Source organism: Malaclemys terrapin, chromosome 11 (genome assembly GCF_027887155.1).
Source record: "Malaclemys terrapin pileata isolate rMalTer1 chromosome 11, rMalTer1.hap1, whole genome shotgun sequence".
Lineage (NCBI taxonomy): Eukaryota > Metazoa > Chordata > Testudines > Emydidae > Malaclemys > Malaclemys terrapin.
Genome location: NC_071515.1, coordinates 63,558,163 through 63,585,946, shown reverse-complemented (window position 1 = coordinate 63,585,946; position 27,784 = coordinate 63,558,163). Strand labels below are relative to the sequence as shown.

The 27,784-nt window shown below is 40.9% G+C and overlaps 2 protein-coding genes across 3 annotated transcripts in view; both read right to left on the bottom strand.

The window, feature by feature from the left end:
- Positions 1-24: 24 nt before the first annotated feature.
- Positions 25-23,194, bottom strand: LYPD1 (LY6/PLAUR domain containing 1). 2 transcript variants are annotated; one of them, XM_054043944.1, is made up of 3 exons: positions 22,910-23,194; positions 21,350-21,487; positions 25-265 (listed from the first exon to the last, which is right to left on the bottom strand). In XM_054043944.1, the coding sequence occupies exons 1-3, from the start codon at positions 23,007-23,009 to the stop codon at positions 27-29; spliced, it is 477 nt and encodes a 158-aa protein (XP_053899919.1). In that variant the 5' UTR covers positions 23,010-23,194; the 3' UTR covers positions 25-26. The 2 variants fall into 2 exon arrangements, with proteins under 2 accessions (XP_053899919.1, XP_053899920.1); XM_054043945.1 differs by lacking the exon at positions 22,910-23,194 and adding an exon at positions 22,187-22,572.
- Positions 23,195-25,219: 2,025 nt separating this feature from the next.
- The window catches only part of NCKAP5 (NCK associated protein 5), a 474,734-nt gene continuing 472,169 nt past the window's right edge, over positions 25,220-27,784 (bottom strand). Inside the window, exon 19 of the mRNA XM_054043941.1 lies at positions 25,220-26,879. Within this exon, the coding sequence (XP_053899916.1) occupies positions 26,598-26,879 (282 nt within the window). The 3' untranslated portion in view covers positions 25,220-26,597. The remainder of the gene's footprint in view (positions 26,880-27,784) is intronic.

The following is a 27,784-nucleotide window of genomic DNA, read 5'->3' as shown; positions in this document are numbered from 1 at the left end:
GCCAAGACAAAAAAAATCCTTTAAGTTTAGCAATGCACTGATGATAAAAGAGCCAATTTTAAGAGCAAAATAGTAGTTAATATGCCTGCCTTGGGCACTGTGCCAGAATTCCCCCTCTTCTTGGGCCGGGGTCCATTGCAGAGTGGAGTATTACAGCAGCTGATACAAACAGAGTTCATTTTTCCTGGGGAACAGAAAGACTGGTATCCGGCAGAGGCTATTAGACAGGCTGCAGAAGATGCGCAGGACTTGCGATAGAGGATTCCTGTGACACAGAACAAAAGTTACTTAGCTTGATATGAACATGCTTTTGGTGTATGTTAGAATCCTGTTTGAAGATTCTGACAGCTAGTTGGGAATACTGGTTAAAATTTTCAAATCAATATGGGGATTTAGACTCCTCACTTCCATAAGTTAGAATAACAGATGTGTGACTAAAATCCCTGCATTGCTATGAAAATAAAGCCATTGTTTTAGATTTTTTTTAATGTTGTACAATATGCATTTTAAAGCCATACATTTGACAACCAAAAATGTAATCCCTTGGAATGCCTGTTAAAAGCTTTTGAAGCAGAAATCTAGTCAATTTCAAAAGGCACTTGAGTTTCAGATACTTTACCGGCCTGAGTCCCCTGGCACAATTTTTGTAGCTTTAGAATTACATTTTTTTCAATGTTTTAAAAATGTTGCTCTTGCTTGTTGCCTTGTGGGGAAAAAATATACGAAGATGGGTAACTCGCTGACTTTGGGAGGGGAAAATGACTAAACACAAAGTTCAATGCACAAGGAAAACCAACAAACAGATTTCTCTAATTTTGTTCAGTTCTAGTTATTTTAGGAGAGGGTAAAAACAATTTGAAGAGAAATTATCTTTTTTAAAGTTGAAGGCGTTCCTTTAAAAGCTAATATCTCAAACTGTTTTTAACTGAATAAAAAGCAGTACACTCTACATTCTGATGCACACAATCCTGTATTTAAAAAATTTTATTAGTTTGTAAAATAAACAGTTATTACCACTCAATACTTCAAGGGTCTTTCCTTTATGTGATATGACAGAAATTTGGATTTGGATAGGGCACATAATACAGCCATGAATCCTTGGGGGTTTTTTGCCCAATTTATCTGGGGGAAGGTTAGGGAGAGGAAGGGGTGGAAGTGTAGTAAATGCTTAGTAAGTGTTACATGAATTCAAGATTAATAAAAACCTCATTCCTCTATAGATATCTTAAGTAGGATTTTAAAAAGTGCTCATGTCAGTAGGAGCAAAGTGAGGCCACCGATGAATGCTTTTTAAAATCCCACCCAGACCCTTTTGATTTTTATGTTCAAGCTGATAGGCCAAGACGGTCAGTCTGAGAGGAAAGGGGATGCCCTAGCCAAAGAAAAAAATGCCCGGAACACACATTCAGCTGCTCACTTCTTAGTTTCTTTACTCTGAAATAACATGCCAACCAGTATAGTGTGTTAGCTTCTAAGTAGGGCTGTTGATTAATCGCTGTTAACTCACATGATTAACTCAAAAAAAAAAAGTAAACATGATAAAAAATTAATTGCAATTAATCGCCGTTTTAATTGCACTGTTAAACAATAAAATACCAACTGAAATTTATTAAATATTTTGGATTTTTTCAACATTTTCATATCTATTGTATTCTGTGTTGTAATTGAAATCAAAGTGTACATTATTTTTTATTACAAATATTTGCACTGTAAAAATGATAAACGAAAGAGACAGTATTTTTCAATTCACCTCATACATGTACTGTAGTGCAATCTTTGTCGTACATAACTGCACTCAAAAACAAAACAATGTAAATCTTCAGAGTCTACAAGTCCACTCAGTCCTACTTCTTGTTCAGCCAATCGCTAAGACAAACAAGTTTGTTTACATTTACAGGAGATAATGCTGCCCGCTTCTTATTTACAATGGCACCAGAAAGTGAGAAAAGACATTTGCATGACACGTCTGTGGCCGGCACTGCAAGGTCTTTACCTGACAGATATGATAAACATCCATATGTCCCTTCATGCTTCAGCCACCATTCCAGAGGACCTACTTCCATGCTGATAACACTCGTTAAAAAAAATGTGTTAATTAAATTTGTGACTGAACTCCTTGTGGGAGTGTCCCCCTGCTCAGTTTTACCCACATTCTGCCATATATTTCATGTTATCGCAGTCTCGGATGATGACCCAGCACCTGTTGTTCATTTTAGGAACACTTTCACTGCAGATTTCACAAAATGCAAAGAAGGTACCAATGTGAGATTTCTAAAAATAGCTACAGTACTCAACCCAAGATTTAAGAATCTGAAGTGCCTTCCAAAATCTGAGAGGGACAAGGTGTAGAACATGCTATCAGAAGTCTTAAAAGAGCAATACTCTGATGCGGAAACTACAGAACCCGAACCACCGAAAAAGAAAATCAACTTTCTGCTGGTGGAATCTGACTCAGATAATGAAAATGAACATGCGTCGGTCTGTACTGCTTTGGATTGTTATTGAGCAGAACCTGTCATCAGCATGGATGCATGTCCCCTGGAATGGTGGTTGAAGCATGAAGGGACATATGAATCTTTAGTGCATCTGGCATGTAAATATCATGCGACACTGGCTACAACAGTGCCATGCAAATGTGTGTTCTCCCTTTCAGGTGATGCTGTAAACAAGAAGTGGGCAGCATTATTTCTTGCAAATGTAAACAAACTTGTTTGTCTTAGCGATTGGCTGAACAAGAAGTAGGACTGAGTGGACTTGTGGGCTCTAAAATTTTACATTGTTTTATTTTTGAATGCAGTTTTTTGTACATAATTCTAGATCTGTAAGTTCAACTTTCATGATAGAGATTGCACTACAGTACTTGTATTAGGTGAACTGAAAAATAGTATTTTTTTTTTACAGTGCAAATACTTGTAATCAAAAATAAAGTGAGCACTGTACACTTTGTATTCTGTGTTGTAATTGAAATCAATGTATTTGAAAATGTAGAAAACATTCAAAAATATTTATATAAATTGTTTAACGGTGCGATTAATCGCAATTAATTTTTTAATCGTTTGACAGCCCTACTTCTAACAATTTTTTTAATATTATGCATTAATCAGTACAACTCAAAGCACTTTATAAAGGCAAGCAAGTATCCGTGTCCCCACTTTCCAGATGATGCACAGCGAGATGAAGCGACATGCTAAGGTTCACAGAGCAAGTCAATGACTGTCGGGGTTAGAATTCTGGTTTCCGAACTCCAGCTTTTGGTCCTATGCAGTTGACCATGCTGCTTCCCAGCACAGAAACTGAAGATTTCAAAGCTGTATCTCTGGGTTGTTGTTTAGCCTTGCCCACCCAATGCTCCCTCAGTAATACTATAATGACAGAATGCTCAATATTAAGCTTTTGTGCTAACCATAATGTGCAGTTCTGAAGCATAAACCTTTATGTGTAACGTAATTAGCTGACAGGAAAGAACTTAAGTGATACTTAACTTTAAGTACATACTTAACTACCACTGACTTGAAAGGAATTAAGTATAGTTTTAAAATTACATACATACATCTTTAACCCTCTCTAAATCCCGCCCCCTGGGGGTAGGTCACTAATAGTTATGGGCAAGTTCCTTCTTAGGTGGATTGACATAAGGATATGAGGAGTCACTAGAAGAATTATGTGCCCATGTACACCATGAATCACAGCCCAACAAGGGCTCCTTGAGGCTGAGTTTGGGGAGGAGACCAAGGAGATGGGCGTGTGGATAGCCAGCTATGATATGTAGGTCCACTGGCTAAATCCCATGTGAATGGGGAAGAGAGAGCAGTGCACTAGTTTTACGGTCTAGTAGAGGCCTTAAGCAGTAATAGTTACCGCAGAACAAAGCCATCTTCCCCACCAATTGCCGTGAACCTCTCCAGTGCACAGTCAATTTGGTTTATGCCCCAGGGGAAATTATTTCCGATGCTCAGCAATATTGCTTGGAGAGGAAAAGCAGCTATTGGTCTTGATTTAATCAATTCCCTGCATGTTGCCCCAAAACTGGTACTGTTCTAGTGTAGTGGAACTTTCAAAATCGACGCCAATATAAAGTTATCTAAAGAAAATTCTTCTTATTTTTATCCTGATCTTAATTAAATCAATGACCTGCTTGGAGCCAAGATTTCACCCACTATGTTGGATTCATCTTTGAATATTGATGCTGCCATGGTATCTCACCTTAAGGACAGAAGTGCATCTTCCTTATTTTGGGTAAACTTTGTTTACAAGGGCCTTTTTTCCTTTCATATACGGATGTCAATTTTGCATGTGGGTGTGACCCTGGAAATAGATTATTCCTGTCCAGGAGCTCCAACAGGGTTACCCCTGGTATGTTCATTATGTTAGCATCCCAATTTCTCTTTCTCTTTTTTTTTTTAAATGTCTGGTGCTTTGTCCACATTTATTCTCCAGCATTTGAAGGGCACAAGCCCTGTCCCAGCCTTGCTACTTGCATGGCCATTGCTAGAGCTAATTTTCTCTATTTCTTGAGAAATCACTGTTTTTGTATCAGCATTAAATGAGAAAAGGCATGCTGAGTGTTTCCCATTTCTATTTTAGAAGATCAGACCTTGGTGATGAGTCCTTTCCCTCATCTGCAGGCTTCTGGCTCATCCAATCATCTATATTTAAAAGGTCTTCCATGTCAAGAACATTGAATCTTGATTTTTTCCCCCTGCCTAACTATTAAGCTTCTAGAATGTTAGTAACAGAGGTGCATGATTTTGTTCTGTTTATATGTAGTTTTTCTTCTGCTGCTGAGCATTTTTCTTTGACAGAGATGATTCTTCCCCATTCCACGTGATTTGCATCCACAGTGACTTATGGTTTAGGTATCTGACACGATGGAGCCTCCAAGTCATGTTCCTTTGACTGAAAGACTATGTTCACTGCTGTGAACAGTTTGTAATGCCCTCAAATGTAAGCATCCTTATTTTCACCAGGGAACTCTGAAGACCTCAATCAGGAAGATCATATATGCCTACAGCCTTAACTTCACTGCCATTAAGAGCTTTCTATCTCCAGCATGAATTCAATTGAATAATAGAGTTCATGTACAAAGAAACACTAAATTCCTGCAGGTGGAATTTTAAAACTCTAGCACTGTAGTTTCATGCACAGATGGAACACATTCATGCTTAAGTAGAACGAATGATCTGACTGGCAATAAAACCTCATTGTAACATTCATCTCTCGTGGTGTCTTGGTGATTGTTTCTTCCAATAGGAAATTCCATTCCCCAATGAGTGTTTATTCCCATTTCCAGCTGCAGTAGCAGTAATCTGAATTAGACTCAGATTCTTCTTTAGATAATTAAAACTGTGCAGCATTCTTATAGTTGGGTCTGTGGCAGCTCCTTGGCTTCCTTAGAACTCTCCACATCCAAGAGATCTTTTTATAAATAAAAAAGTACAGCTGGATGTGCGTTCAAAGGAGCTGTTACATAGAAAGTATCTGCATTTTCAAGATGATTCTAGGAGCTGTCAGGTAGCAACTCAACTTACATGGAAAAAGGGTTTTGCTGTGCTTGGCATGCTGTACACAGTACAGTACATCCTTCTTCACACAGTACAATAAAGATAAGCAAGTAGGCTGAAAAATAGGAAAAACTGCTGCCAATCGAGGCAGTTTATTTTCTTCTTGCTCAACTTTTAATCAAATACAACTCTTATTTCCTCATACCCTTTTGGTACAAGTTGGGGCAAAAGATATGAAGCCCTGAATCACAGAAATCTTAGAGATGGTTATTATAGAAGACTAGCTCATAGCTCTTTGGTCCTGGTTTCTCGACAGGGCCGGCGCAACCCATTAGGCGACCTAGGTCGCTTAGGGCACTACAATTTGGGGGGCGGCGACCGCGGCACTATTTCAGCGGCAGGACCTTTCACCGCCTCTGTGGGGGGCGGGACCTTCCGCCGCCTAGGCCGCAGAAATGCTGGCAGTGCTCCTGTTTCTCGAGGTGGTAGAATGAATGCAGAACAAATGATTGCCTCCAAACTTTGATTCAAGGAAAAATTATAACCCTCCTCCGGAAAGGTTAGTTTGCATTCTAGCTGTTCTCTGTTTCTAAAAAGTAGCTGTTGTGGATTAGAGGCTAGATAACTGTCATCCTTTCTGGATTTTCCATCTCTAGAAGCCTTATTGCTTGTATACCTCAAAGCAGTTTTTCTTCCGACTTCACTTTTTAGGTGGTGAAGATTGCAGATGGAAATGCTCTTTTGTCCTCCTTCACCCCTACTGAAATTACTATTGGAAACATCTTCCTGAACAATTTCTCCCCTGTTAATGGAGTTGAAGACAATGCTGTCTTCTACCATCACAGATTTCACTGCTCAGTAATGGATACCATTGGTTCAGATACAAATAAATCATCAATTTAATGCACCACCTATAAATGGAGTTGCCACATCTCTCCGTGTGGCTCCTTTTAAATTATGACAGTGGGTAAGCAGATGGCTACCCCATGATTTTTTTTTCCTTGAGAAAGAGATGTCATGTAAGCTGCTTGAGTTTAGAGGTCTTAGACAATTCTGGTGGTCAACTAATATTTTTACAATGTAAACAACATTTTGATAGAAATTTAGACCATGCCAGATGGTCCAAAACAATACCCACCCCACCACTCATTGAGAAGATATATACCCTACCCACATACATGCCTTTCTCTAAGACTCTGCTATATATCATACAAAAAATATTAAAAGAACTTTATGAAGGTTGCCAAGTCAAGCACTCAAACTGGGAAATGACAAATTTAAGGCTGCCTGTGCAACCTTGATTCATTCTCCTTGTGCCTATGCGTTATGATACAGTCTCTAAGTACATGATCACATACTATTTTTTTCCCACAGGATACCTGCCTCTTTCGGTGCACAGAATAAACAGGTATCAGAGGGGTAGCCGTGTTAGTCTGAATCTGTAAAAAGCAACAGAGGGTCCTGTGGCACCTTTGAGACTAACAGAAGTATTGGGAGCATAAGCTTTCGTGGGTAAGAACCTCCCTTCTTCAGATGCAAATACTCACTGTGTAGTGAGCCGGTGTGGCTCTCTACTACCCTGGAGAGGTTTGAGCCCCAGCCAGCATCTCTACAGGGAGTGAGATTCAAGGGCCTTTCATGGCGCTGGCCCTCAGGATCTGTCTTTATGTCTAAAACAGTGTCAGGAGACCTGGGTTCAAAACTGTTTAGTGTGAGTAGCATTGCATGTCTCTGGCTTTGCTTTAGGATTATAGTTGGGCCCTTAAATTATAAGCTCTTTCAGACAGGAAATCTTATTTGTTCTGCACTATACAATACTGCATACAGCTAAGGGCTGGTCTACACTAGGAACTTACATTGGTATGCCAACCTACCCATCGGTGCAGACTGTGCTAGGTTCATGAATGAACTCTTCCGTCAACCCAGCTACCACCTCTCAGGGAGGTGGATTACCTACATCAACAGGAGCATCCCCCTCATCAGCGTAGGTAGCATTTACACTCAAGCACTACAGCAGTGCAGCGGTTGTAGTGTAGACTTAGCCAGTAGATAAGTCATTTAGCGTTTTCCAGGTCCAACAACACAATAAACTGTGGAGGGGAAAACCCATTCAAACAAACCTTTGCATACACCAATGTTGCATGTACCATTCATTCATATATGAACTAGTTGGGAGTTTTGGCAATCATGGAGTGCCCCATGTGGTAATGCAATCTTCTTATGGTCTCTAGCGCATGGTGTTCCTGTCCTTTCGTATAGCAATGGGAATTTCCACAGGGAGGCTATTTCATGCCCCATACACATTTTAGCCTGTACAACTACATTGCAAAAATTGGCCTGTCTCCCCTATCTCTGAAATAAATGAAAGTCTATTGTACCATAGTAGCTGCATGATCACATTTTATGACTATGAGTAAAGATTCTACTATTCTTACCTCAAAATAAGGTAAGCAAAGCATGTCTACCCTAAGGACTTCTTTACTGCATATGCTGCAGATGAAGCACACAACGAGCAACATAGAGCAAAAAATACGGTATATTCCAGCTTTGTGCAGGCATTTTTTTAGTACCTCTATTCTATTAAAAACAAAATGTCAAACACAAGCCAGCAAAACAAAAGGTACTTAGCATCTGCAGGAGCACAGAAGGAAGCTTTCTGTGTCTTGCTCTTTGCTGTATCACTAGTTTCTGTGGGCCTTTAATGTACCTCTCTTATATTTATTTGTCTGGCACTGCCCAGAATATGCTAGTGCTTTCGATACATAATAGAAGGCAAGGCCCCTGCCTAAAGAGCTTATGGCAGAACAGATCAGCCAGAGCATAAAGAAAAGCTCATACACAATAACAGAAAATAGCAACAGGGCAACCAAAAATTGGGAACCATTCCAGTATAGAAGAAGATCAGTTATAACATTGAATTTTAAACAATCCAGCATTCCACCAATGCACAGCAGTCTGAGAGCACCACTGGGCCCAAACATGTGTTCATTTTAGTCTACTGAATAGCAATTATTGAGAACGGTTTCAAGAAACAAAGTGTTAGCTTCACAAAGGGGATTAAGCAAAGCAAGTCCTAACTTTCAGGTGTGCCGATACCAGTGGAATTCACAAACCCTGAGTTAGGGGCCCATGTGCCCTCTACACTGTGTGGGGAGAATTGGACACCTCAAAATGGGGTCCACAAAACACAGCATGCTGAGCTGGGAGTTGCTTAAACTAGCCAATAGAGTGATAAGAGCCCACTGTCAGTAGCAAATGCCAAGGAGCGTGGTGTGTCATGAGCCCTGCCCCTCAAAGGGAATTAGATGCCTAAATCTGGGTTGAAAGCTCATTAGCCAAGTGATTAGAACACTCATATGGGATGTAAGAGACGCTGATTCAATTTCCCCTTCTGCCTGATGAGAAGGGGCTTCCATCACACAGGTGAGTGCCCTAACCGTTGGACTACGGAATAATCTGATGTGGCGCTCTCCTGCTGAAGCTGTTCTATGGTTAGAAATAATTAAATATCCATTGGGCCAGAGAGAGCAAGCGTGACATGACTATAGGCCAGTGCTTAGCGCACCCATGTTTAAATCCCTTCTCATTAGGCAGAAGAAGGACTTAAACTGGGGTCTTCAGATGAATGCTCTAACCACTGGGCTGATGGGTATGCAGTAGCTGCTCTTCCCCGGCAAGGAGGCTGGTCTATGCAGAGTTAGGCAGGCTCTGAGCACACCTACCTGATCAGGCCCTGCACGGTGCCTGAGGCTACATCTACACTACAGGGGGGAGTCGATTTAAGATACGCAAATTCAGCTACGTGAATAGTGTAGCTGAATTCGACGTATCGCAGCCGACTTACCCCGCTGTGAGGACGGCGGCAAAATCGACCTCTGCGGCTTCCCGTCGACGGCGCTTACTCCCACCTCCGCTAGTGGAGTAAGAGCGTCGATTCGGGGATCGATTGTCACATCCCGACGGGACGCGATAAATCGATCCCCGAGAGGTCGATTTCTACCCGCCGATTCAGGCGGGTAGTGTAGACCCAGCCTGAGATGCAGTGTGCATGCCCAGCGGCTGGAATCTAGGCACCTAAGGGACTTTTACAGTAAACATTTTTGGTACGTAGTGAATTTAGGCAGAAACTGATACATCCAGACTTAGATGGCAGCTGAGCAAGGGGGTTGTAAATGCCAGTGGTGACTAAATACTGGGCTTAAGCACCTGAAGTGGGAGTTTGTGGCCTTAAGTCCCTTTGGGAATCTGGCCTAAAAACCAAATTAAAGATGAAATGGCCTTAGATTAAATTAAATATGTTCTAAAATAGACATTTCTGTAATTCCAATTCATGTTTTGCATCATAATGTTTCTGAATGCTGGGTTATCAAATAGAATAGTTTAAGAACTTCCCCACGGTCCTAGCTAACTATTCCTCCAATAGGCTTTTGTAAAGAAGAGGAGACACAGGGAAGCAATGCATGGGAAGTTGCTGCCATATTCATGCATTTGCTTCTTACCAAAAAGGCTGCAAATTAGCTGTTGCCTCAGTCAAGCTCATCTGAATCAGCTGCACGTGCATACACCATGTGAAACAGGTAATACTAATTAGCCTCATTTTAATGATACACGTTCATGATTAATGAAGTCTGTCTTGGCTTTTATTGCATTTGTCCATAAAGACAAGATTTAATACAGTGTATATAAGCTGACAAAGCATTCTTATGTCACTTTTGTTATACCAGCCTCCTAAATGGCTCTTATTCCTCTGAATTTTTTAATTTTTGGGTCTTGGGAAATCTGCATGGTCATGCCCACACTAGCCATAGCACTCACTTGGGATGTAGGAGACCTGTCTTCAAGTCCCTGCTCTGCTCAAGTAGAATGCAGATTTGCACTAGGGGAGCCCACCACCATATCCTAAGCAAGTGCTCGACCTGCAGGTCTAATGGGTATAAGAGGGCCCCATGACCTCAGTGTTTCTTGAAAAAGGGCTGACCTGGCTTAGGCCCTGAATGCCAGGAGACAGTCCATGACTGTGAATTCTGAGTCAGGGAGTTAAGCATCCAAGTTCCTTTGAGGGCTGGGTTTAGGCCACACCCTTCACCTCAATATTTCCTATTAGCTAGTTTAGGCAGCTCCCTGCTCAGTGTGCTGACTTCTGTGAATCTCTTCTTTTAGACACCTAACTCTCCACATGCATTGTATAGGGACCCTGGGCACTTAAGTCAGGGTTGTGAATTCCACTTGGTGTCAGGGAACCTAAAGGATAGGCATAGCAACACTCAGCCTATGCACCCCATCCTTGTGAATCCCACCGTTATTGTAATGCCAGAACAATTAAATATAATCTTTGATGTATATCATCTAATTAAATATGACTTTTGATTTATATGAAATGTGGGACTTGATTATTTAGAGTTCAGATTTTTTAATACACCCATAGATGGTCAAAAACAGACCGCAAAGCCAGAAAAGGCTTAGGGTATAGGATTATCCTGCTCTAGTGGAGGTTCTGGTATAGATTAACTAGGACAGCCTTTGTAACAGACTAGGTGCTTTGACATGCGCCTTTTTCTCCATTCACTAGTTTGTAAAACTAAGTGTAACATCGACAAACCCTGGTCATCAGTGGGAGCAATCAAACCTGGGATCTCTGAAGCTTAGTGCGTGAGTCTCTGCTGCATGAGCTAAAAGCCACATGCCGCTTAGTCAAGGCTGTAGCAGACTCATTACCCTCTAGGTGGTTTAAGTGCCACTAGATGGGGACAGAACACCACATCCAGCAGGCACCAGTCACACAAGCATCCCTGTTTATCTAGTATTTGTTCACAGGATTCATTATGCAGTAATTTGATGGCACAAGTCTTTCTCTCCAATTTATAGAAAAAGTCTTTATGAATATTTGATCCACTAAGGTCCCACCCATATTAGAATGTGACACCTCTTGCCAGGTGGAAAAGGAGTGTTTCCTTGCATTATGCTTTGAAAAGAAATCATGTATTCAAAACTTGCTTATGTGCAACTAGACTAATATTCAAGAAGCTGAAGTTGTTGCAATAACTTCATATACAAGACTCAAACCTGTGCTCTTGTTTTGTTTCTAATAAAGAATAACCTGCTTGGAAGAGATGAAGACTGGGCATGCTTTTAATTTTACACACACACACACACACACACACACTCTCTCTCTCTCTCTCTCAATAGTGCAGTTTCATTTTAGACTAATTTTGCTGTCCCTACTCTCTCAAAACTCACACCGAAGTTAATTAGGTTTTAATAACAATTGTACTTATGTACTACCTTCCATGAGAGAATCTCAAAGTGATTTAATAAACATCTAATTAATCTTCACTATATTTAATTGTGATCCTCAATTTATAGATGAGGCACCTGAGGCATGAGGTTAAATGATCTGAAGTCTGCAGCACAACCAGAGACAGAACTCGGCTCTTCTGTCTCCAAGACCTATGCTTTAGAACCAAGGCCCTGCATCCCCTCTTTCATTACGCTAGTAAGAATTCCAGAATTGGACCCTATGAATGTATTAAGGAGCAAGTATATCCATTACAATTAGATTCTTAGGTAGTGTAGTTATGAAAACTACATCCATTATTTTAGTGTTTTCTTCCTAAGGGCTTGTATGACTTGAGTGTTAATTTGGATTAAGGCAGGCTATGAATTTAAAGTGCAATCGCTATTTCTGAATAACTCCAAGTGTGGACACTCATTTCAGACTGATTCTTGACTGCGTCCTGAATGACTCCTTGTGTAGACAAGCACTAAATAGTTTTTCATATACAATTTCAATTATGCTTAGAATGATTGCAGCAACTATTTTAAAAAATTGTTTTATTCAGGGCCTTGATTTTTAAATCGTTTGTGCAAATACAGTAATAACAGGTGGTTTTGAGAAACACATATATTTTTTAAAAAGATGCTTGACTACCTGCTTTCTGACCTCTCTGCCATGACCATGTCTTGTAGAACTGAAAATGTTCTTAGATGAAAACAGGATAATTGCTGGATACAGTGAATAAGGGACTGGATTACTGTGATTTATTTTACAATATTGAAGAACATGGCATCAAATCATGCCTTCCAATTATGGCACTGGAAGTCTAAAGCAAAACCAGCTTGTTAATATTGTTTTAAATAATGACCCAGGAAAATCCATCCTATTGCTTCCAGCTTCACAAAGCACAAGTGAGGCATTAAACTACTAAAAAATATGCATTGATTAGCAAAGTCTAAGAGCAGCACCTGTTTTTTCTGTATTACCAGACAGACTTTTTTAGTAAATGCCAAGTATGGATTACAAACAATTGCATTCCAGTCAAACCTCAGCTTTCATTTTCCAGTCTTAACCTTTTATTTTCTGCTGTTGTATTTATTTCTTCTTTACAATTTACTGTGCACTGGCAGCCAAGTAGTAAATTGTACAACTTTTCAAGTACAGTTGGCTTGTGCAGTTGTCATCTGTCCTTTCTTTCTACGTGGTAGGGAAGCATCATGGATATTGAGATCAAAATGTATTTTAGTTTCCAGTATTAGAGATTAACTCAGGCTTCTTTCCTTTCAGGATCAGAGTTTAGTATTTTACTTGCAAGTGTTGATTATAGTACTAATCCCCTGAAATGAATTAGGGAGCCATAGTCCTTATACTATTTTGAGTGTTAAATGGTCCCAATCCTGCAAACATTTACATACATAAATAACTTTATGCATGTGAATAGTCCACATATTTTTCAAGAGCCTTATTGAGTTCGGTGCATCTATTTGCATGTGTACAGCTATTTGCCAATATACATATTTGCAGGACTGGGGCTAATGTCGTCAGCTCTTGCAAGTTTAACCCAGAAACCTACATTCAGGCATTGATGGGTAAATAAAGAAGGACCTAATTTGTGAGTATTTTGTTGTTTAAAGTATGTATTTATGGTTTAAATCTAAATATATATTTTGCTATTGATTTGGGATATTTAACACTTGAGGACCCGATCCTGCTATCCTGGACTTCACTGTGAGCAGGATGAGGCCATTGGGTTGGGGGGTTTAAAATGATTTTTAGTTCACATTGAGAGTGTCACTGTTACCACCACCATTAGAACGCTACGTACTATGGATGCCGCAGTTGTGATTACTCTCAGTTTTGCCAGTGGATGCCCCTGCTATAAAACGAAAATAACTACATTGTTGTCATTAAATATACTTGCTTGTGTTTAGCTCCCTGGGAGTTAGAGAAAAATCTGGGCAGGTCACTGGAAATGGTTTTTGAAATTCAGATTCATTTATATGTGAAATGTGGAGCACAATATGGTACTCTGAAGAGACAGAATTCAGAGATACCAGCCTATGGGCACCATAGCCTATCATTGTACATATTTTTCAGACAAGCCCAGAAATAGAAAAACATAAAAAGCTATTGTCCATGACCTGTGAGAAATGAAATGCACTGTACCAGATATCACAACTTCCTTAAAATAATACAACACTTCATCACTTTTGCATTTGGATCCTTTTCATGGTTTTTCAAGTCATAAACTACTTGAAGTCCACAACTAGCTAAAACACACACAAAAAGCAATTTATTATAAACTCTCCATGGTTTCACCTTATCTAATGCACTTAATTCAGTTTATCTCCTGCTTGCTTTGTAGTGTTGTAGGCAACCGAAAGATAGAAAGCAATTTATTAATAAGAGAACATGCCCTACAGCTTTTGCATCTGAAAACAGTTTCTGAATGGTAATATATCCAGATCTCAAAGTTTACAGCATATAGTGAAAGTTAATGGCATATACTATAATCCTTTTATTCATATGTAAGCTTTTATTCACACCCCCCAACAAAAAGGATCTAGGTGCCGTGGATATTGGTTACTATGCTTTGATTCTGTTGAGCATCTAACAGTGCAGAACAAGATGCTATTTGCTAACAATGTCATGCACTAAGTTACTTTATACATTTGAAAAATACTAATAAAATATATTGGGCTAAGTGTTAGATTAGTTTTGAAAATGATCTCTTCATTCCCCTCCTTATTTCCAACGCCACTGAGTTATTAAGACAAAAGACTTTAATCACTTTTGATTTTGTTCTTTAAAAAAACAACAAACAAACAAACAAAAACCACACACCCTGAAACCACTGTACGAATTGGTACATATTCTTTTCTGTAAATTTTTAAGTGATAAAGATGAAGTTAAAGAAGATTATAGCTATTACCTATAAAACCCTAATGCTTAGAGAGATTCGGAAGATGTTAAACTTTGTTGGCTATTATAATCTTTTGTCAATAAATGTACACAGGGCACACTCTCCCCTTGATGCCAATGTGTAACTGATCCTTGAGTCAATGGGAGTTATGCATGTGCAGGAGAGGAGTATATACTTGTGTAGCCCTTAAGAACCACATATATGGTGCAACTTGAATGTGGCAGCAAAGAAATCAGAGGTGAAGGTGTTAATGTAGGACTAGTTGTGGTAGAACTTTAACGTCAGCTTCCCTCTGCTTGATAAAAGGAGGGACTTGGAAATCAGTATCATGAAGAGCCTTAGAAACATCAATTAAAATTCACCAGTGAAATGATTGTCATGTTCCTAGGCACTACTTTAAGTGTACAATTACAGTAATTGCTTTAATTATACTGCAGTGATTCTATACAAGTGCATGCATGGGAAATGCCACTGTAAATTAAAAAAAAAAAAAGAAAGAAGAGAACCTTTTATTGCAGGTGTATTGAATTGATGAGGTTGTAAGTGACTTCATTTACAGGGAAACTTTATAACTAACCTAAATTTCTCTAGATAGCAAGATGGGATTTTAGAAACTTTTTTTGTAAGGCCTATTGCAAAACTCTTTTTACCTTTTTTCAAGTGCCATTTCTAATGCAGATACTAGGTGAATGATGTAACAGAAACAGTGAAAAATAGATTTAAAAGCTACATAACAGAGAGGTAGCAAGAGCATGAAGCCTTGTTTTAAAAATTCAATAGCCTGTTATAGCTACAGTAATTCCTCACTTAAGGTTGTAGTTATGTTCCTGAAAAATGCGACTTTAAGCGAAACGATGTTAAGCGAATCCAATTTCCCCATAAGAATTAATTTAAATGGGGGGGTTAGGTTCCAGGGAAATATTTTTCACCAGACAAAAAACTAGACACACACACACAGTATATGTTTTAAACAAACAATTTAATACTGTTCACAGCTATGATGATTGTGAAGCTTGGTTGAGGTGGTGAAGTTATAGTAGGGTGACCAGATGTTCCGATTTTTATAGGGACGGTCCCGATTTTTGGGTCTTTTTCTTATATAGGCTCCTATTACCCCTCACCCCCTGTCCCGATTTTTCACATTTGCTGTCTGGTCACCCTAAGTTAGAGAGTGGAAGAGGGAGGGATATTTCCCAGGGAATGCCTTGCTGCTAAATGATGAACTAGCACTCGGCTGAGCCCTCAAGGGTTAACACATTGTTGTTAATGTAGCGTAGCCTCTCACACAAGGCAGCATGAACATGAGGGAGGGGAGACAGCATAGCAGACTGAGACAGACACATACCTTGTGTGTGGGAGAGAGAGAGATATGCACACTGCCCCTTTAAGTAAGCTGACCCACTCTTAAATGCATTATCTTTTTAAGTGGATCAGGAAGTTGAGGCAGCAGCTGCTGCCCCGGCTCTCTCGGTCTCTCTCCGTCCACCCTGGTTACAAGCCCCCACCAGCTAGCTGCAATGGGCTGCTTTTCCTGCAAGTAGTGGACAAAGCAGGTGGCTGACAGACCTTAGAAGGGACAACTTTAAACGAGTATGTTCCCTAATTGATCAGCAATGAAACAATGTTAACCGGGACGACTTTAAGTGAGGAGTTACTGTACTGAGCATTGAGATGGTCTAAGAATTTTACATTTTCCAACCCTTTCCTTTGATTTTTCTCCCCTCACACTTGGTTTCCTTCTACTCTGTTCATTTTCTGGGTTTATTCTATTTTTAAAAACATCATTATTTATAGTGATAAGAAATTGCCTTGTACCACATCTTGATGCTGGTTGTACTGTTTTCTCCATTTGGAGATTGATTGGGTTCTGTATTTGCTGCATTTCTGTATCTCTTTGCAGACTATGGGCCTGATAAAAGTCCATCAAAGTCAGTGGAAAGACCAACTCCCCTTGGATTCAGTGGGTTTTGCATCAAGTCCCATGTGGTCAGGTCACTCATCACCAACAGAAGAAAAGTTGTATTTCTTAGAATTTATTTTATTTATATATAATAAACACATGAATAGCTGAAACATTTCATTCTATCCAAAGGAGAGAAGTGTGCATTAGGTTTCTTTGTTTTTGTATTCACTTTCACCTTGAAAAGCAGCGGCTTTGTAGATTCAGTGCTCAAAATCAGTTAAAAAAAAATCAGTTACCAATGTTTTCTTGAAATAGTTGCAAATGGAATTAATATCATGAAGAATGCTTCTCATTCATCAAACTTTTCATCTATGTATTCTGCTTGCAAACATCAGCTGCTTCTTCAGCTGAAAGGCTAACCTTAAAAACCTATCCCTTATGTTAGTTTCTATGGCACCAAAAGTATTTGATATGGGCTTCCGTGCCTCCTCCAGAGCTCACAGTTCTTCCCTATAAAGAAGAGAAGTATTGATGCTTTTTAAAGACTAGGTTAACTAATTAGCTGGCAAAGTGCATTCCCTGTAGTGAAATATGGCTCTTTTGCATCTCCCACTGGAAGCCATCTCCCATTACCACCTAAAACTTAGTTTTGCAAAATGCATAAATAACGGTACTGAAACTTGGAACATTTTTGTCATTTACTTCATGAAGTCTCCAATTCTGTAAATTTTGGATGGGTGCTCTAGGTTCTATTGCAATACAAACTGATAAAAGTACGTGTGTGTTGGGGGGTGGAAGGAAAAAGAGGGTATATTCGTTCAGTATAGACACCCATCTGGGTACATGCTTAACTGCTTCCTGCACCCAAATACTTCCTACTTTTATTATTATTGTTTTAATTAGGAAATAGAGCTAATTTGTAACATTAGTGGAAACATCTGATTGGTACTGCTTATGTTGATCTGATTTAAATATGAATGATTGCAATATCTGGATTCATTAGTATTTTGAAAATCCAAGATATTCATAACTGTGCTTTTTTAACTTGTATTTTTGTAAAATTTCATATTTTACATAGGATTGTTAGAATGTCTTGTCTAGGGATGAAATACATTTCATAAAACTGGCTCTATAATCAAATTCTGAGAATGCTTTGATTGAGTAGAGTAAGGTTTTATACATAGCTTAAGCCTCATTTTACCTTAATTAAACAGGAGTGGGTTGTCTTAACTAAAGTAAGGCTTAAGCAAGTATTTACAATATAAATGAACAAAGCTTCTTAGAATTGCAGTTCCCCTTTGTAGTATAGATGAGAGCTTAGTATAGAAATAAAATTGAACCACTGTTAAACTTAATGAGCATTAACAAATATGTAAGAAAATAACCATTGCCTACATGCTTATGACTAAAATGTATACAAGCATGTAAATCCGTGACCTCCTTGATAGCAAAATACATTAATCTAGTTGTCTATGTTGCAAAGGATGGGCAACTAGGTCTATTAGGTTACTGATTCAGACCATGAACTTTATCTCAATATACTACATTTAACTTTTAAATAAGGTTTAGGAGAACATGCAACATTTTGCTTACTAACAGCTATATTTTACTAAAGGCAGAAATTGGCTAGTCTATAAAAATTAAATTATACTCCTTTTACTATATCTAGTCAAGAGGAAAAAACTAATTACAAGATCATACTGACAAGTAAATGCAAATGCACATTCTTTATATACTGGGTTAATTATTCAAACTCAAATATTATTATAAAATGAAAATCAATATTTGAAATACTTTTCAGCTTTCAATGATAAGCATATAAAACTGAGTTTTAAAATGGCCTGATAAAATAAATGTTGAATTATTAAATGAAATTTGTGAGAATGAGACATTTTATTTTACACACATTTAAATATCAACAAGAAGAAAACCCAATAAGAGATGATTAACTGAATCCTCCTTGCTTTACTCCCAATCTTTTCTAGAACTGACTGAGGAGCTTAACCTGTACTGCAAATCTCACTCAATTTAAATAGTTAAGTTAAAAAATAAATTTACTTCTTTACAGGAACTTATAACTCTCTAACTTAAAATGAGTAGGTGCTGCATTTACAGAACAAAGCCAAATAAGAATAAAGTCTGCTATGCACTGCATGACAGCTACCTATGGGAAAATTCAAACGTCAGTCCAGAGACTTTCATTATGGGCAACGTAATATTGCCCAGGTAAAAGAATAGAAAGAACATTTCATTAAAAATGTTTCTCTACCTTTATTTAATCTATTGCAAGCCAGTTTCTTGGTAGTGGTGAAGACAAGTTTATGCAGCCATATATTTTTAATACCCAATCACAATCATTCATATTTTCAATTTAATGTAGTCACACGACCTTAATCAGCCAGTTTGCAAACTCAGTTGTTAATCTGATTTTTTTAATCTGAACAACTCTGTTGTTGTTTTTTTAATCTGAACAACCTGCTATGTGAGTGGCTTCCACTTAAATCTTTTGGATACCCATACACTCAAGTAAACCATTCCTTGCGTAAGGAGGTCTGACTGCAAACACTTCTTTGTCTAACATTCAGCCGAAGACAAGATTACAGATGTTTGTTTGGAGGTGGTTATAGTTTGAAATTGTACATTAGAATCAGGCTGACCAGATGTCCTGATTTTTTAGGGACAGTCCTGATATTTGGGGCTTTTTCTTATATAGGCTCCTATTACCCCCACCCCCTGTCCCGATTTTTCACACTTGCTGTCTGGTCAGCCTAATTGGAATAAAAATGTTGTGGTAAGGGAAGGGGATAAGAGGAAAGAAAATGGCAAGAGTTAAATGAGGATAGTTTACGTGTTTTACTGGGAGGGATCTGTATTTGACTACATAGGATTTGTATAGCACTTCAAACTCCACATCATCCATTCAAACCTATTTAAAAGCTTATAGAATATTTGGGGTGCATGTGGCAAAGCCTTCAAACTGCATTTCAAATATTTGTCTAAAATTATGCATAGGTTCAAAGCACCTCACAACCCATAACTGTCTCAAACCTCTACCGCCTTCTCTGAATAAATACTCCTTTCTTGAAAGAAGATACTCATGTTTGAAGTAAAGAGAAAAACGTGTTTTTACCCAAAATATGTTCACATTTTAAAGTTGAGTTCTCTTATTGAATGGTGACTAATCTTCCCTTAAGTATATATCTTTTTCTTTCTGTTCAGAACAAATTCCAAATACTTTACAAAGTAGCTAGAGGTGTAGTACTATGTGTATGGTGTTACCTGCACTGAGAAGAATGCCAACAATGCATTCTCTATTTACTAACGAGGCAATTTTACCACTTTCTCATGATTTGCAGGGCATTAATCTATGGCTAGCTGTGAGATCAGAGTTGTTGATAAATACCTTGGTAAATATCACTTACTTCTGTAGAAGATTTTAATAGTATTAATCACTTTGGTTTAGGTGGAAACTATTTTACATTTCAAGACTTGTAGCTATACTTACTTTTCCTATTAACAGAGGGAATCTGGTATTGTTGGAAGGAGACAGGCTGCAGCTTTATTTACATAAACACCAAAACTGTCCTATATAATGTCCTTAATCAACAGGCATGTATAAATTGTTGCCCTCAGCTGTGAGCCACTCTATCCATCCGAGATCCTTTCCCTCCAAATCAGTGGTACTACATACTCCCATCTATATAGATCTTCTGGGTTCCTGCCTCTTGTAGATGGGTTTCTCAACCTGAACCGTCGCTCATCAATGTGCACGTCGTATCGAATTTGAGGAACTCCTGAGAGCCAGTACTATCCTAGCTCTTTCTGCCCCTACAAACATCACAGCTAGAGGCTATGATAGCAGCAGGAAGCTATATGAAATAGCAACCAGCCAACCACTTTTCTCTATCACAGTGCCCAACCCAAAAGTCTCTTATAAAGCTGGAACTTTTTACCCAGTTAGATGACTATGATGGGTCCTGAAGTTTAACAAACAAAACACCTGCCCCCCAAAATCTCTAAAAATATCTTGAAGTATTTGATGTGATGGATTGATTTACAGCCCAGTCCAGAGATGATTTAGGGAGAGAAGAACAAACATGGTTGGCTTTCTCTTGAAAATATTAGTGATCTTTGAATAAAAACTAAAAGCAGTGCACTGTATTCTAAAATTAATTAGAACTGTGACAGAGCCCCTAAAGAATTTTCAGAGATAACATCCATATGCCCAATTCATTCTTTCAGCAATGCCCACTTGAATTCCAATATGTTCTTATCTATCATTGGCCTATCTTTCTCTGCCTCACTGTCTTCTGGATGAAAGCCCATAGCTCAGCTTTCTATCCTATACGATCAACCTTTACTCTATGTGAATTGCTGGAATAAATAAAGAAGGAATTACTAATTTAATGCACTTTTCCTCCATCACTTGGGAAAGGCCCATGTAATTAACTATAATGAGATTAAACTAATTTGTTATTAATTTTCCAATGCTGTGAAACTAAATCTGACCATAAGGCCATATTTTAACATCTTTATTAACGGTTGTCTTGTAAGTTTCAATACTTTTAATTTTAAAAGAAAATTATCCTAAAGTATCAGAGAAATACAATAAATTTGAGACAAAGTCCTTTTAGTAATAACATAATATATCTTAAGCTAAAACTTCGTACTAGAGAAAAATGAACAAATGCGGCTAAGAGCACCAAACAATACCAAATAAACCAGGAAGAGTGTAATTAAGTTCTTACCAGAACTTTTTTCCATTACTTCTTTCTGGCACATGTCTTGAACGTTCACTGTGCAGTTCACAATGAACTCTGGAGCAGAGCAGTCATTATTTAGCTGGAATTCTTCACACTGGTAACACTGTATTTGCAGACCAAATCCTGGAATAGACAGAGTTTTGCTCAGAGTAGATCTGCATATGCCAAAAAAAAATGCTACTTATTTTTTCTTCACTCTGCTGTTCCTATCTATTTAGCAGCAAAGCAAAAATATGGGTTTGGCCAAAAGATTCGTCTCCAAACCTGGCCCATTTAGCTGAAGCTATGCCTTACAATTACCCATTTTCTTATAATCAGTTAACTATGTACAAACGGGGAGTCTACATGAGCGAAGCAAGCCCTAGCCAACCACTCACTTTTTTGAATTATCCAAACTCCCTGGGGAGCAACAGCAAACGCTGCAGCCAGCAGGGGGCAGAGTAAAAAGAACAGGACTGAAAAGAAATTGATACCACTTATCCACCGACCCGGCAGTCTCAGCTCCCACTCTACCCCGCTGGAGTCCCCTTAAAGCAGTGGGATAAGAACTATCCGTGCTTCGGGGGACAGTAACCGGGCTAACAGATGCGCTTCAGCTCTTATCTGTGCCGTCGGGTTTACTTAACTACTAATTAATTACAAATGATTTAATTACTATTTTGCCATGCACAATTACAGCTGCAAAGCAGTCTTCGCTTCCCTCTTTTATCATGTAAACTAGGTCCTTTTCCAACACGAAGTGCAGGAAACTGTCAGTCACAGGCCCTCCATGCTGGGGGGAGGGACTGCTCGAGGTGAGCCGCTTCTCCACTACATCGTCACCCAGAGGAGCTGTCCCCGGGCATGTCAGGGAAATGGGCGCTGCACGAAGAGAGCCCCGCTGTTCCCTCTGCATCTCGCTGGGGACCCCTGGCAGAGCTGGTCCCTCGTGCATCGCACAGGGGGCAGCAAAATGCCACAGGGGACCCCGAGCCTGGCTGACGATGCCGATTCAATTCACACCGCCGCTGCTCCCAGGGCGGAGGCTGGTAAAAGGGACCCAGAACCGAGCTGTTCCCAGGCACCAGACAGGCGTGCTGGGCTCAGTGCTAGGGGCTGCTGGAAGAGCGCCGGAGCGATGCTGTTCTCCATGCAATCGCCCACAGGAGCTGGCCTCAGTCAGTGCTAGGAGCGCGGGGACAGGGGGGCGAGCGCTGCGCAGGGAGCTGGCCTCAGTGCTGGAGACTGCGATCCGCGAGCGATGCCCCACAGCTGAGCAGATCCTCGCGCACCAGCGGGGCTGGTGCATTGCCCAGGGGAGGGCGGGCGGCCAGCGGGGCACGGGCTGGGCAGAGGCTCCCCGCGGGGCGCAGTGCCGGGGGAAGGGGCCGCCCCACCCCAGCGGAGTTGCTGCCAGCAGCTGTTGAATGGCAGCGCGAACTTCGCAGCGTGGCGGGGAGCGGGTGGCAGCGCCGAGACCGGCGGGGAGCTGCTGCTGCGGGCGCCGGGCGGCTGATACACCGCCCTGCCCCGGCCCCCAGGGGCGCACTGCCCCGCGACTCCTACCTGGAGCCAGGACCAATCCCCAGAAAGTTGCCGCGCCGAAGAGGAGCCACATCCTCGTGGAGCCGGGACCCCGGGCTGCGCGGCCCCCGCCGCGGCGCATCAGAAGCAGTCGGGCAGCCGGGGCGCGGTGCCGCCGAGCCTCTTCCCCGCGCCGCTGCGGAGAGCAGCTCCGGGAGCCCGCATCGCCCGCCCGGCTCCGCGCTGCCTCCAGGAGTTGGGAGCGGAGACTGGCCGGAGCTGGGGGGGAGTCGGAGAGAGAAAAGTCTCCCTCTGCCCCCCTCCCCCGCACCATGTGACAGGGGAGGGGAGAGGGGCCTCCCGGCACACTCGGGAAAGGGGGAGGGAGAAAGTTCTTGGGGGAGGAGGGGAGGGAGCCTTCCCACCCCCCCGCCGGCGCTGATCGAGAGACCCCCCCTCCCGCCCCTGGGAACGGGCTCCCGCTCCTGCCCCTAATGCGTGTGTGTGTGTGTGGGGAGGGGTCACTACCAAGCCGAGCCCCTCCCCAAGGCGGTGGGGGCTCAGGCGCTGAGCTACTGATACACACTGGCCGGTGGGTCGGGCTCTGCCCCTGCCCCATCCTGGGCTGCGGGGCTTTGTCCCTACGCTGCAGCCCCACGCGGTCTGGGAAGGGTAGGGAGCCCCCACCCTACCCCCCCCCGGCGGTTGGAGGGGGGGGTTTCCTTGCAGGGGTGCTGGGTCCCCCGCTCTGCATTCTCCCCCCCCCCAGTGTGTGTCTGCAGGGAGGGCTCTGCCACTAACCAGCACACCCCCCCCAGGCGGCAGGGGCTCGGCTGCCCGCCACCCACACCGCAGGGACCCGTGGGGACAGACGGGCGGTCACGAACCTCCAGCTTCTCACCCCCAACGCCTCCCCTGGCATGGGGGAGGTTACCAGTGTAGGGGGCCTCGGTCCCTAAGTTACCTAGTTCTGTGTGTGTGTGTGTGGGGGGGGGACTCTGACCCTAATCCCCAGTGTGTGTGTGTATGGGGGTGGGGTAAGGGGCGTTGACCTTTACCCACCCACCTGTGTGTTGAGCGGCGGGTGTTTGACCCTAACCCCCCAGTGTGTGTTGGGGAGACGCTGCCCTTAACCTCCCCACCTGTGTTTCAGCGGAGGTGCGGGGGGAGGGGCTCTGCCCCAACTACCGGTGTGTGTGTGTTGGGGGGGGGGACTGACCATACCCCAGCCACGTGTGTTTGGTAGGAAGGCGCCTCTCTGCTCTGTCTTGCAGGGTAACTCCCCCCGAAAGGCTTTGGTCCGGGTTACTCTCGCCCTCACACCCCTCTCTAATGGGGGGGGGGGACACAGCCGCGTGCCCGTCGAGAACGTGCGGGAGGCCTCGGCCGGGTGGGGGGCGAGCGGGCTCGAGGGGAGGCGGGGGCACGCTCATTGCTGGCTGGCGGAGCTGTGACCCAGCGCGGCTCGCTCCCCCCGGGGCGGTGCCCGCGTGCAGCAGTTCGCAGCGCTCCGGAGCATGCCCGCCCCCGCCGGCTGAGCGCGCCTCGTGCCCCTAGCCCTGTCTGCTGAGGAGCCCGCGGTCCCGTGCCATGGTGGGTGCATGTTGACTCCCTGGGAAGCGCTGCCTGCAGCCATAAAGCGCCTTCCCAGCTGAGCCGCCCGCCAGGCGGATCTGGAGCCGGGGCAGGGCAGGACCCTACCCCCCAAAGGTGCCGCCACACCAGCCGCAGCGAGGAGCGTTTCAGTGACTGTCCCTTCCAAGCTCTCGTCTGGCATAACGTGGAAGCGAGTGGAGGCTACTGGGGCCATCCCCCGTGGCGGTGCCTTTCATGCCTACAATCCGCCGCGAACTTCATTTGTGAGATGAAGAACTAGCTGAAGTAAAATGATGGTTTTCATTGTACAGCCCATTACAACTTGCGCCTTGCATCATGCCTCGTTCCCCAGCCTCCTTCGGCAACCCACATGCTTCCCTTTGATCAGTCACAATCTTGTCTGCAAGCAGAGAGGTTTGAATTAAGCTTAAATTACTTTTTAGTTGCCATGTCGAGAATTCATTTGAATGATTGAATTCCAGCTGCACATTTATTATTTCTGGAGCAGCGAGGGCTAGTTGATTGGAGAAGGGAAATGGTTTGCACAATGTTTTGCATGCAGAGGGTATCATAGAATTGGTTATTTTATTCAAAATATTTCTAAGTTATTTTATTTGCTTCCCATTGCTTCTTTGGCTTTGCTTGAAGCAATGATATTTTCTTGGACGATTAATTCGTGAATCCATCTCATTAAACAAATTAACCCCACCATGGACTACTTGTCCCTGGGAAAATATATATCTTTAACCATTCCTGTAACTGTGATATGAACTTTATTTAGAAATAAGTTTCAAAAGGACAATGCAAGTTTAAGTCCGACATTATTACTTAAAATAACAAAATTAAAATGTAACAAATTGCACAAAGTATTTTAACAAAATAACACTGATCATACAATATCATAAAGTTTAACAGGTATTTGCTAAAGAAACAGTAAAGTCTAGAAATATCCCAAATATACCTAGTTTACAGAGAGATTGCTGTACAAAAGCAGTTATAAATACTTCACAACTAGAAAAAATACACATAACCTTTGAAATAGACTTCCCCTTACATATAAAGTCTTTATAGGAAAAAGATATGTTGAATTAAGAGTTGTTAGCACCAAAAACATTTTTTTTTAGTTTTACAAAAGTTTCTATCACAAATAGGAATTTTATTTCAGTTTTCCAGGATTCCTAGATGGAGTTAAAATCAAGGTGGTCTGAGGGTGAAAAATCAACATACCACATTCAGAAATTCGTATTAAATGGTTACAGCGGAAAGAGAAATAGGTATATTATAAAAGTAAATACTGCAGTTAGAAATAAAGTCCAGATCCTGCAATCCTTTACTCAGGCAAAACTCCCATTGAAGTCAAATGGCAAATCACTTTTACCCCGATCTTCCAAACACTTATGCACACAAGTAACTTCATTCTTTATGAACTCAGTGGGCTGCTCAGATGCACAAGTAGTAGTAGGATCTGGGTATTTGATTCCAACCATTCTCGTACTGTCTCAAACATCAAAACCCTCTTGAAGTATCAGTAGATACATGTTAAGGAATTACACCAACTAAAATGCACATATCCCTAGAGAATCTTATGTGAAATTGCACTAAAATAAAAAAAAAATTACAAAGTGTATTTTGTAAAATGTGGTCCAAGAAGGTTTATTACAGACAATTTGGCAAGCTCAAGTTTATTTTAAAGCAGTGTTTCTACATACAGTTTTAAGACTAGAACAATTATAAATCTTTCTTTAAAAAAATCCACTAACTTTGCTTGTTAATATTAACATCAGCTTTTAAAAGTTAGTAATCTGTCATTTCAGGAGCATGGCACCATTTAATATTTATTGCTTTTTTTCCCTACAAATATATTTTTTCAAAAAAATTTACAACTTCTGTACAAGTATTCATAAAAGTGCAAAATTAAGACATTTTGTATAACAGCTTTTGTGTTCAATTTTCAGTCTCATGCATCACAATAAATGCAGTCTTATCTTTCCTTATTGCTGTGTCATGAAAATAAGTCAGGAAATACCCTTCTGTGAATCCAACAATTTAGGATAAAGTTTGTCAACAGTTGTCCCTTTCTTTTTTTCCCCTCAGTTCCTTAAGTGCTCCATTCTCAGCACACTGGAAAGTGTCTTTATACATCATTAGAGCCTTGGCTGGCACAGGATGAGAAGCTATCATATAAAGAATCACTCAAAGATTCTAAATTGTCTACACCATGCCTATCAGAGCTATTTAAAGAAGCTTCTTCATTCTTTCCATTTTCTTCCTTTTGTCCTTCAACCTTGTTCAGACAATTCTTCTCTTTTTCTAATAAAATGACATTATTGCTGTTAAATTTATTGAGAGACTCCAGGGAAATTTTAGATAATCTAGTCTCAGAATTTTCCCTTGTTTTTTCAGCTTGTTTCAATTTCTGTAATAAGGAAGGAAAATATTAGAAACATATTTCTTACAAAAATAAAGCTATCCTATGTACACAGTCAATTATTTGTTTGTCCAACATTCACAGTGTTAAAGGAATAGATTGTTAGAGGCTTGTACCTAAATCCTCCAGTATAATTAAATGGAATAATAAAGTCCATTTTGGGGTTAAATCATAGCTTTAATGATTCTACTGAGACAAATAGGACTCAATTTGCAAAACAGTTAAGTCCAATTTACATTTTAAGTGGCAGATTCTGGAATTTGTATGTGTAAAATATCATCAGCCTTTTCATAGTAATTTACATTTTCCCTTGTCACACTTTATTTATTTATTTATTGTAAGGGTAAATGAATATTTGTCTATGAGTTGAGTTTGGAGTCTGCCAAATAACTAACATGCAGTGCACATATTCCGAGGGGGAAAATATATTTTCTGTATGATACAGGCACAAATGAAACTTACTAAAAAATAACCTAACATTTTGCATGTGTAAGGCTATCGATTTCCATGAACCAAAAGCCTCCCTAATAGAAATGAAAGCAACAAGAGAGGAAATTACTCTGAACTGATCCAATCCCCACAGACCAGAATCAATCAGATATTGGCTAGATCTACTTTGGAAAGTGTTGTAATTCTGGTGAAATTGCACCAAATGAAACACTGGACAATGTATTAGCACATTATATTAAAAAAATCACAGTAGTATTATACAAGTGTAATTGCATCTCTTTGTTGGCTACAGGTACTTTCAAAGATCTTTTCAAGACTAGTTTATCAGCTGTTTAGGGAGAAGTTCAATAAAAATGACCTGTCTTTCACATACAGTCTTTTTTATCTTATGTTGCCAACTCATGTTACAGTTAATATCAAAAAATAACATTCCACATTTAATG

Coding starts and splice junctions, on each gene's coding strand:
- LYPD1 (XM_054043945.1), bottom strand. CDS start 22,298: ATGCACGAGGGACCAGCTCTGCCAGGGGTCCCCAGCGAGATGCAGAGG. Junction 21,488..22,186: donor CCCGGGGACAGCTCCTCTGG/GTGACGATGTAG, acceptor TGTCTATTCCAG/GATTTGGTCTGCAAATACAG. Junction 266..21,349: donor AGTAATGGAAAAAAGTTCTG/GTAAGAACTTAA, acceptor TCTGTGTCACAG/GAATCCTCTATCGCAAGTCC.